Below are 12,357 nucleotides of genomic sequence, written 5' to 3'. Positions count from 1 at the left end.
GAGCTGGCGGCTACCTCGCACAACGTATTAGTTTTGCGATACAGCGGGGAAATGCCGCCAGCATCCTTGGTACAATACCTCAGGGGCCTATTTTAGATTTAAGCTAGTTATTAATTTCGTTTAGTTGTACCACTGTATATATATTGTATGTAAATAAATGAATTATAAAATATCTATGTATATACTTAACATATTAAATATAAAATAACTTATTAAAATAAGTAGATTGATAGAATAGTTTTTATTAATAAATAGTTCTTTACTGCTTTAATACCAATTTTTCAATATATTTAGTTATAACGATTCCCTTCTAAATATAAAGAATAATTTTAATTATTTACGTGATTCGTAGCTTTTACAGGTTCAGGTTCCCTGAAATCGGAATGTTTTCTCTTTAATAATGTATATCAAAATTATATTTTGGTACACTTTATTAAAAGTATAACATTACACTTACCTAATTTGAGTTTACTTGAATCGTAAATAAATATTCATTGGTTTCTGAAATAATAAAAAGAGTTAAAAATATTCAGAATTCAGAACTATTTATTCACATTTATTTCTATATAATTCTTCTTCTTCTTCGCGTTTTCCGGGCATCGGCATTCGCCACGGCTCATGAGAGCCTGGGGTCCGCTTGACAACTAATCCCATGATTCGACGTAGCCACTAGTTATTACGAAAGCGACTGCCATCTGACTTTCCAACCAAGGTAAACTAGGCCTTATTGGGATTAATCCGGTTTCCTCACGATGTTTTCCTTTACCAAAAAGCGACTGGTAAATATCAAATGATATTTCGTACATAAGTTCCGAAAAACTCATTGGTACGAGCCGGGGTTTGAACCCGCTACCTCCAGATTGCTAGTCGCACGCTCCAACCGCTAGGCCACCAGCGCTTCCTTTTTTTATAATTATGGTTATACCATTAAATTCCTCGTTTAGGTTAAAATTTTCTGGCACAGGCAATTTAGTAATTCTCCCAGAACCGGCAATTTTCCAGCACTAGCCGCTCACTCTGAACCGCAGCGGCCCCACCGACGGCCGCTTCCACTACCTACTTTATAAACAAAAGACCTACATCAATTGTAAATTCACTGTACTTAAGTCACTTTGTCTTTGGGCGGGAGTACAGTTAGCCACTTGCAATCTGGCCACTCAAAGCCCTTGCTCCCCTTTGATGCTATTACTGTAGCGTTAATTTACGAGGAATACGTACTACGTGTAGAAATTGGTATAGTTGTAGTACTCGGGATTGATTTCATGTAGTCAAGTTGATTTAATTACAGGCGAAACGGATCTATATGATAGACATCGCATTAACTCTAAATTTAGAGCTTACAAATATAAAAAAGTTATGTCTGTAGATATAGAGTTGTATAGTGGCCATTTTCTTTTGGAGACCATAAGAATTTATATGCTTTTAAAATGAGGTTTGAATTATACATATGACGGGTGGTCATTGGCCAAATCATGAAACGGCGGCGATTCATTGGCCGTGTTTCTTACTAACAGAGGGAGCGCGAAGTGCGAGCAATGCGTCTCCGTTTCAGCTGTATGACCATCATTGACGCGGTACACTGACCATTTTTGAACCAAATTGGAACGCTATACTACCTATCTATATAATAAGTTGTAGTGCTGCCGCCAAATAAGTTGTAGTGCTTTTGTTTTAAAGTCGCTTTAGAATAAGTTCAGTTGGGTGGATTAATTCTCTGGAGTTAGATTTATGACTTATCTGTAAATGTCATACGATTAAGTAAAATAAGTTCGGTAATGGAACCAATGGGAAAATTCAACCCTGCAAGAAGTGTCGCTGTGGCGCAAATGGTAAGCGCAATTCCACGGTTTGGAATAGGTAGCGGGTTCGATTCCCGTCAGCGGCCTAATTTTTTTATTGATTTAAAAATTTTGTTATTTGTAAACAGCTCCATACTTTTACAATTTTTCTAACTGAATCTAATATAGGTATCAACCTGATGAAAATTCTAAAGCCTTTTAGAATACAATTCTAACAAATAAAATAGTAGCTATCGGTAGTAGAAACATATTTGCGGCGTTTGGGGTTGAAGTCGCGGGGGCTTAGTGCGCGCCGAATTCATAAGGAGTTTTCAAAGCTACTTAGTATAGGCTTCTGGTGACTAGAGGGCTGGCCAATATTTTGCTCGCGGATCAGTATTGCTAACCAGTGGGGCAATGCGGCCAGCCTTCTACCAAGCGGCTACGATTTGCATCTTCTTTGTAAGTTTTCTAATGTTAATTTAACAAAATAAAAATACAATGGATTTTATTGCCGGTGTCTCTTTCTAAAGCACTCTGTAAGGTCGATCAGTACAAGCCTTAAGGACTAGAGGCTGCGTGACAAGCGTAAAATGCTTGTGTTTGTATGTATGTACAGCCCGGAAGTCGGCTGGGAAATGAGGGTGGGTCTCATAAACATCAGTCCTAGTACATACATCAGTAGCCCGTTGTTAGTTCGGATCGCGTGCTAACACGCCGGAATTTGCTGAGTGTAGCAACACGACATGGGAATTTGAAAAGTTAAAGTTTATAAACAGAATAATTGTGAGAAAACCCTGATTAGTTACGTTAGGCTTATACCACATTCACAATGGGTTAGTAACTAGTCGTAAATGATTTCAAGTAAGGTTATTATTATATATTGGCAAAGTGGCAGCCTCATGGGCTTTTGCCAAAATACAGTAATTGTAGATAACAAGTAAATCACTTCACTATACAAAGTATTAATGCATGATGTAGGTAATGCGGTAGTAGGCGTTCACGATGCATTAGAGAGGACAGCTGGAGCAGCAGCAGAAAGTCGAGACCACGAACCGCCGAACGATGTCCTAATTCTTGGACTTATTCGCATTTCGCATTTCATGAAAAATTCTTAATGAACACGCTTGCCATTCAATGCATAACATGCTATCTAAATTATAGGTACATTAAACAGCAGAATGCAACTATGTAAGCAAAAAATAATGTCTGGAGCACGATCCGCCATGTTCCATGGATCATTCGAAAGTCCTCAAGTTTGTAAGGTTCGTTACATTGGATCGCTTGCGCACATGACCTTGAAGTGTGGAGAGACGATTTTTAAAGACGTTCAAAGGGTTAAGGGCTGATCGAAGACCGTATCCAAGTTGTAACTTGCTGCACTGCACACTCCACCGGGAGCCTATAGTTTTTTTTTTTGGCATTAGAAATAAGGTAAACAATCTTTATATGTCTTTTAATTGAAAAACACATTTTATAAATAAGTTTCGGCAGATATATAACAATTGTGAATCTAATACGATTATTTATATTCTTCTACTTTCATAAGTAATAATTATTGATTTTTAAAAAGCGTTTTAAATTAAAGACATGTCAAGATCGCTTACCTTCTTTGAAGTTCTTTCTAATGCTAAAAAACGAACTATAGCCAACATGGCAATCATTGATAGAAAACGCTGATAGAAACATAAATAATGTATGGAATTAGTCACGTAGCTTTTCGTAGCGTTGGCAATTAGAAGGGTCGGTTGCACCAAACTGTTCGTATCGTTAAAGAGTTCGCAAAATTTTTATGTATGGAAAGTTTCATAGTAAAGCGCTGGGGCGCGCCGGGAGACGTTGAACACTGTGTGAAATGTGGTTGGTGCAACTGGCCCTAAATGTTGCCGCTAAATTCTTCCATCCGTTCAACAGTGTATCATTTCTATAGACACTAACAGTGGTGAAATGAAATGGCTTGTGTCAAATCCCAAAACATTCTCGAGGGGCGCACCGCCGAAACAGTTGACAGGCGAAGCACAAAGGCACCTCTCCCAAAGCCACGATACAATGTTAGCATAGCTAGCTCTGACAACAATGCAAAACTGTTGCTTTAATGTAGCTTAACAATTTCTAATGGCCCGCATTCTGCGGTAGTATGTTCGGCCGAATACGAGGAAAAGGTTGTTTGAGCGTACCTTAAATAAGAAAAACTGTTGTTTTTGTTATTTAAGGTACGCTCAAGAGTTTGATCACTGTGTATACAGGGTGTTTGGTACATCGTTTGCCAAATTAAAACGGCAGATAGGTTGAGCCATTTGCTATCTTCTCAGAACTAGAAATTTTTAATTTAGTGCAAAAAAAAAATCCACTTCTATGACAGTTTTTCGTAAATTTCAAATTTTTACTTGCGTAGTAGGTAGTAAAAAAAATCATGGCCAATTTTGTTTTTCTAGGCATGAGATAGCAAATGACTCAAGCTATCTCCCGTTTTAATTTGGCAAACGATGTACCAAACACCGTGTATAAAAATCATGTCAATATTTTCATTATTCTTTTTTGTATTGAGACCTGGAGGTAAATTCAAAATTAAGCAGAGGTTAAATAAAGCGCATAAAAATGTTTTGGTAATATCTTGTTAAGATTGCCGGTATTGCGCCTATTATGCGTGAAAATTATGTCTTCCTTAATTTATCTCTGGTTTATCAACATACTAGCGCCCCGCCCCGGTTTCGCAGTCTTCGCACGCGTTAACAAATTATACACCTAAACCTTCCTCAAGAATCACTCTATTGTTAGGTGACTAGTGCCTACGTCAATTATAGGGGTTAGTTGTCAAGCAGACCTCAGGTTTTTTTCAGTAGTTTTTGAATTTATCGCTAACATACAAACAAACACACGAGCAGGGCCCTATTTCACCAACGTGACAAATGTCGCATTTGTCGACATCACTGTTACTGACGTCACAGGCCTCCATAGGCTACGCTAACCGCTTACCATCAGACGGGCGGTGTGGTTGTCTGCCACCAACATGTTAATTAAAAAATAACTCGGCTATATCGCCAGTTAATAAGTACTTATTTTGCGAAGCTAATGACAATTGTCATAAGAAATACGACAATTGTCACGAAATTCCGACACATAACTCATTTGCTGTAAAGAATTACCGAAAGCTCTTTGAAATCTTGTGACAATTGTCATCATTATCATCATAAACATCACAAGAGAAATACCTGTTTTTTGCCGATATAATAAAGTTTTTTAAATAATACAATGATGGTGACAAACAGGAATATGGCCCGCCCGATGGTAAGCGATAACTGTAGCCCATGGATGCCTGTGACATCAGCAACAATGAGACTTGTTGAATTGTCGCACCTGTCACGTGGGTGAAATAGGGGCCAGATAGACACGGCGGGGGACTTTATTTTAAAGGTGTAGTGATATTATGATACGAAACATCCATGTTTAAACTAAATGCACTATAGACAGATAGAAATAACATAGAGCCCATAAAGTTGGTTAGTTCTAGGCGTTCTGTCTACCCATCATAAAAAGACCGCGGTATCTGTAATAATTTCACGTGATCCCGATTCAAATTACGCTGGTCAGTCTGAGAAGCCCGAATGATGGTAATATCAGTTGACAAGCCATAACACACGGTGAACATCAATTTTATCACTTTATTTATGAGTGAACGAAACGATAAGACAATGAACTGCAACAGTATCAGATAGCTACGAGTATATGCAATACCTCCAGTTGGTCTTTAATGATCCGCGCTTAACAAAGTTAATAATTTCGTAGTTTAAGGTTCCGTACCCAAAGCATAAAAACGGAACCCTATTGCCTACTAAGACTCCTCTGTCCGTCTGTCTGTCTGTATGTATGTCCGTCTGTCCATGTCCGTCTTTCTGTCTGTCCATGATAGCTAGACAAATATAATTTTCACTGATGATGTATTTCTGTTGCCGCTATAACAACAAATACTAAAAACAAAATAAAATATATATTTAAGTGTATATTTACATACAACATACATCACATCACATACATCAAACGTAATTTTTTGCCGTTTTTTGCGTAATGGTTTTTTCTACGCGACCGAAAATGCAAAGTTGCCCGTTAAAAGATGGTTATTAAAAGACCGCGAAAATAACAGCTAAACAGAATAACGAAAATTCATCTATATTATTTTTAATTTGAAAAATGGAACACGAATAGTCTATGGTTCCCTAATTATGTATATGATCAGTCAGTGCGTTTGACTAAAAAGGTTTGTATTAAATAAAATTTTACTTTTCATAGGTAGGTATTTTCAAAATTCCTATAGTGAAAGGTTATATTAAATTTAACTGCGGATTACAATATCATTCTTCCTCTCTCACATACTTTTAAAAAGTGGAGGTCACGAGGTGGTCACGATACCCGTTTATACAATCGCGACCACCTTAAGCCGACTGGTTATTGTTACAGTCGCACCAAATAAAGTCTGCAGCGGATTTGATAGCCGACGCAGTGTACGTGTTATGTATACGTCATAATTTCATAGAAGTTTGACGTTTAAAATTACACTTGCACTGCGTGGGCTATCAAAATCGCTGCAGACTTTTTACGGTCTGACTATAGGTACTTTATGGCGATACCTCGCATATGCAAAAGTTTTTAGTCTCATAAAAATCAAATTCGCAATATCGCATTTTGGCATAGCTTAAAGTAAGAAAAGAAGCTCAGAAAGATTTTAGGTAAGCGAATGTTAAGTTTTTTAGTAGGTAGACGGGTGAAGGGTTCGTAAATATCTACACACGCGCTTACTCTCTTAACAATAAAGTTGTGGGCAGATAATTTTGAACACCTGATCCGCTTGGCAACATCTGCTCCTTACAAGCGTTCGATTATGAGGAGGCTTTATGCAGATACAGATGCATCGGGAAATCGGCATCGAAGAACATATAAAAATTTTACTCTACTAACAATAACAAAATATATTTTTGTAATAAACTACTAGAATTAGGCGGAAATAAGTCTATAATTATCTTGATAGGAATCACCCTAAGATTCCCTAAGAGTTCTCATTTTGTTGCCTTGTACAGTCAACTTCAATAAAAGCTGATGAAACAACACGCTAAAAGTATCTGCCTACAAAATAATTTTCCAACTAGCGATATAATCCCCACAGTTTGCATTGAAAAGTATCTGCTAAAGTCTAATTGTTCTTCATAGAGACGTATCTCCTTTTTTTAACCTTTAAGAAAATGGTACAGTCACGGACTTTATTTGTTGAGCCATTTATGGTTTAAATACTTTACATTGGACATTCATACAATTACCTAGTATTGCCAACCAAATTAGCTTGAACCCTAAATGGCTCAACATTTAAAATCCGTGACTGTACCTAGATACTTTTGATGCGTATTCTGATTCGCTACTATAGATGCTGACTGTATCCACCTACACTTTAAAGTCTCGCGTTTTGTACACATATTTAATTACACAAACGGGTCTACCGCGATATAATTTCATTGTTTTTACCCTAAATTCCGACGTTTCAGCTGAGTTGCACCAGCTACATGTGGTCACGGAAAGACAAATTTTGGTGGTGAAATTATATCGCGGTAGACCCGTTTGTGTAATTAAATATGTATCCACCTATTAATTAAGCTTCGACTATGTCAATTTATTCATATTTATGTATTTATTGCATCCACGGTAGGTACACAGGTGTTAGTTACATAATAGTTTGTTCACATGCCTGGGCCCTCGTAGGTCACGCTTCTTAAATCTTATATATTGATTTATGTGGGTACAATAATTAACAATGTCTTATTTAATTTTAAATGATTTGATAGTTATATTATATAATGATTACTAAAGTTAATAACAGGTTTTATGACCATACGCTTCATAAAAAAATATTAAAAATCAATTATATCTCTGAACCAAAATGCTCATCCAAAAAGTAGAATTAAGTACGTATGTGAGTATAATTTAGTGCTCATTCTTTAAGTTTTTTTGGGGCTTTTGATTGAGTTTTAATAACATCAGGTACATATTATGATATTGATGGGAGAAAGGAAAACCAATATTTAGTTTCCATTCACGTTGGTGGTGTGAAGTTGTTATAGAATTCTAACTACCTATTGATACCCACGTAAGAATATACTTACCTTATTTGGGACAGTGAACCTTACCTTATTTAGGCCATTGCTACATAATATTTATAATGCACTACATAGGATACATCATAGAAGCTTGCTTCGATATATAACACAGCAGCAATTATCTCTTTCCTAATAATCATGAATAAAAAGGATTTAAGTAAAAATACTTAAATATTAGTATAGAAAACATAAGCACAATGGAGACACTATACGTTACTCGTATTTATTGGCTTATAAAACGCGTTGTCAAGTATGTAACTTGACGATGTCATAATATATTTTATGTGTATATTGACTAAGAGTAAAACCCGATTTTTATGACATGGTTCCGTTATTTTAGCGTTTAATTTGACTATACGATTTACTATAAGATTTTCCCCAACAGTTGGGTAGTATTTTACGGTAACGCGTGATACCTATGCATCTACGTGTATGCGCAGTTTAAAACAGGAACGTCGTAAGCACAGTATATTCGGTAGCAACATAGTGTTATCGGGATCACGCGGGGTATGATAGTGTCTCCAAGGTGACGCAGGACGTGGCGGTCGCAAGGCAGCGCTTACCGTTGTAGAGGAGCGTGGGCTCGGGGTCGCGCGGCGGAGGCCCCGGCGCCGTGGCGGCGGGCGCGGGGCTCCGGCCGCGCCCGTCCCCCACCACGTCGATCTCCTCGTCGGTCTCCTCCAGCTCCGCCGCAGGAGCCGCCTTCCATTTCTTGGCCATGAGGCAGCGCGGCATCGCGGCGCCGGCATCAGACGGCCCACCCACGCGGCATAGAAGACAGACGAATAAAGAAGAGAAGAGAAAGCGCCCCAGGCGAGCGGCAACGCGCGGCGTTCGTCAGCGATTGTGCTGATCGGGGGTATGCGCTGGGGTTTTTATACGAGCGGGTAGTTGCGCGCGCACCGATCGATCGCACGCCGCACAAACTTTGGCCAACACACTCGAGCAACCAGTGGGGACGTCGTGGGGTGGATATTGTATTTGTTTTCTATTGCGGCTTGCGTTCGGTTTCAATGTAGATAAAGCGTAGGTCACTTCGCGAGTTATGAGATAAGCGAAAAGGAAACTTGATGCTGTTTTTCGCTTTCTAAATAAATTCAATTATTAGATTTTTCGTTACACCCCTGATTTACTGTTTATGTATGATCCCCTACCCTATCTATGATACCCTAAATCGCTATACATATATCTAATGATAGTGAATGTAGAGATTGGTGAAATAGAACCCGGATTATAGCGTCAGGGAGTTAGCGGGTAGCCACTACTCAAAAATTCTTGTCGTGTCTAATATCGCAGCTTCGCTTCAACCGACGAAAAACAGGACCCCGGGTTTTTAAATCACCGACCATAATAAGATATATTGTACAAAATAGTATAAACCAGTGGTTCCTAACCTAGGGGTAATTACCCCGGTGGGGGTAAAACTTGTATTTTAGGGGGGTAGTAAGCTTACCAAATATAAGAATACAACAAACGTACACGTTCTATTTTTTATTACCATTGGGAGGAGGGGTAAAATCAGGTTCCCTAGTTAGTCATAGGGGTAACCGGACTGAAAAGGTTAGGAACCACTGGTATAAACAATAAATGAGGTTGTGTAGACATATAATTCTTTTTGTTATATTATTTTATTGATTAATATTGACTTTATGCTGGCTAATAACCAAATAAAGAATATGGGTAGAATGATGGTTTGTGTTCTTATTCTTCTCAAAATAAAACCCTTAAAGGAACTTAATTCCTTCAAACCTAAGAATCCGTAAATACTTAAATATATAATAAGTAGGTATAAATAAAACTTTCTTTCAATAAAACTTTCTTCAAAATAAGATTAATTTATTAAACAAAAGAATGTAATTGATAAATAACAAACATAAAAAGTATAGACAGCACTTCGCTTCACCTCCTTGGATCACCCGTCCTGGATGAATCTTTTCCGGCATTTGTCAATCAAAATTATCAAAATTTTATTTCGTTTTCAGACCGCTTGCGCCAAATCAATGTTCACATGGCTTACACTTTAATTAAATACTGCCTTTTCGTTCCAAAATTTACATATGCCCTTCGTTGCAGCCATCTTTGGATGTACCCCGACCTTTTAGAAAAACTTGATGATGTAATTAAAACCACCCTTGCATCAGTCATAAATATTGATTTGGACTACAACCAATGGTCCCAAGCCTCCCTACCTATTAGACACGGAGGTATAGGGATCCGCAAAATTTCGATCATATCTCTTCCTGCATTTCTTTCATCAATTCACAGCACCCAAAATTTAGTTGCCAAAATTCTAAAAAATCCTCCTGATCTCAAAATTTCCTTTGCCACTGATGCGATAGATTTTTGGAGGGCGAACTGCCCCAACACTGACCTGCCTACGACCCCCTGCTCGCAACGACAATGGGATGAGCCGCTCTGCGCTCTGGTACGGGATCACCTGCACGAAACGTTCACCAGTCCCGTGGAGCGTGCTCGTCTCCTTGCTTGTTCCGAGTGGGAGTCGGGGGCGTGGTTACACGCTTTACCCTCCAAAAATCTTGGCACTCTTCTCAGCAATGAGACATTTAGGTTATCGGTGGCACTGCGACTCGGTGCAGTCTGTGTCGCCCCGCACACATGCCACTGTGGTTCCACCGTCACTGGTAGGGGCCTGCACGGTCTGTCTTGCAGCAGGAGCGCGGGCCGCATCACACGCCACGCCAGCATCAATGACATTCTGCGCCGGGCCTTTACCAGTGCCGGAGCACCAGCCGTCCTGGAACCCACAGGCCTGACCAGGGACGACGGCAAAAGGCCCGACGGGATGACTTTGGTTCCCTGGAGGCTGGGCCGGCCCCTAGTGTGGGACGCCACGTGCGTCGACACAATGGCGCAGTCCCACCTCCCGGGAACCTCGACCAAGGCCGGGACGGCCGCCGCAACGGCCGAGCACCTCAAACGGCGCAAATATGCAGCCATTGATTCTGGTTGCATGTTTGAGCCGTTTGGGGTGGAAACCCTCGGGCCTTGGGGACCCGGGGCACACCAAATATTTAGGGAGCTGGCGAAGCGTCTTAATGATGCTACGGGTGACCAGAGGGCTGGGTACTTCCTTGCCCAACGAATTGGCATTGCCATTCAGCGCGGCAATGCCACCAGCCTTCTGGGCACCCTACCATCCGGCGCCGAGCTAGCTCCCATTTTTTATCTGTAAATATGTGTATATAGTTGTTAGAGTTTAGTTTTAGTTTTAATTTTAATTTTTAGTTTAATTATTTTGTTAATTCTTTTATTTTTGCTACCTCAATAAATATTTGAACTTGATTGATAAATTAATTTGATATTGATTTATACATAATATCCTAAATTAATAAAAATAAAGCATCCCTAAACCTTAATCAGTACATTTAATCGGTACCTATTTGTTAACATTTTATGGCTGCACTACTGAAGAACCACGTACTCGTAACTTGTTTGTTGGAATATTATGTTATTGTGATACTGATATTTATTGAAATTAGTTGTGCCTATTTTGAGGGGCTACAGTATTTACTAGCAGCAGATGGAACCCTCTCTAATGGCTCCCCTACACTTTGGGCCAGCGCCTGTCACTCCAAGGGACGCATTTATGTAGAGGGAGCAAGTGATATTGCGTGGCTGCGTCCCTTGGAGTGGCCGGCGCTGGCCCATCGTGTAGAGGAGCCATAATTTATATTTGCATAGCAACGGTTCTATGAATTGTTTGTTAATTGTTATCTATGTCAGTCGGTCAACAATTTTCATGTCAACACCCTAAATAAATTCCTTGTGTTCTTATAAGTTTTATAAGCTGACAAGTTTCTATAGCCAAATAAAATGATAGGCAATTATTGGCATAACCGAAAATCCAACCAATTTTTTTTATTTATTGAAAATTGAATAGATATTCAATTTTATGGCAAACACGAAATGTACCTTAAGGGGCCTTAAGTCCGCCGGACGGTATCGGCCTGTCAGTTGTTTGTCAGTTTGTGTTTTGGTTGTACCAAATGAAATTATCCACCGTTGATGGAATCGAAACCTGACAGTTGTACATGTCGAATTTGGCCCATTGTCTATCAAAAACATAAAGCCCGAAACTCAATTTGTTTGTCTGTACAGTAATTGTATATTTCTGGGCGTAAATGCGAGCTCGCGTCCGTCAACGCAGCACATTTCCGGGGGTCGTTTCGGCTCGTGACCCGCGATCATTCATGATTCGGGGGCGGGATACAACGGGAATGTGAAATTTCCAGGCTTCCGGCGACGGTTCGGTTCTGCCGTGTTTTAAATGTTGGATGAAAGATGAAATAACAAGGTTTTTGTTTTTTTCGTTCACGGAATGAGTTTTTAACACCCTTTTATTAGGTCGATTGTAACTATGTAATGGAATAATTACATAACTTATTTAACCATCTTCCAAGGATCGTAGCGTCATGAAA

General features: G+C 39.3%; 1 protein-coding gene across 1 annotated transcript in view; it reads right to left on the bottom strand.

Moving 5' to 3' along the window:
- The window catches only part of LOC134678742 (transcriptional repressor scratch 2-like), a 63,542-nt gene extending 54,513 nt beyond the window's left edge, over nucleotides 1-9,029 (bottom strand). Inside the window, exon 1 of the mRNA XM_063537428.1 lies at nucleotides 8,482-9,029. Within this exon, the coding sequence (XP_063393498.1) occupies nucleotides 8,482-8,653 (172 nt within the window). The 5' untranslated portion in view covers nucleotides 8,654-9,029. The remainder of the gene's footprint in view (nucleotides 1-8,481) is intronic.
- Nucleotides 9,030-12,357: the final 3,328 nt, after the last annotated feature.

Source organism: Cydia fagiglandana, chromosome Z (genome assembly GCF_963556715.1).
Source record: "Cydia fagiglandana chromosome Z, ilCydFagi1.1, whole genome shotgun sequence".
Taxonomy (NCBI): Eukaryota; Metazoa; Arthropoda; class Insecta; order Lepidoptera; family Tortricidae; genus Cydia; species Cydia fagiglandana.
This window is presented reverse-complemented; position numbering and strand designations above follow the sequence as displayed.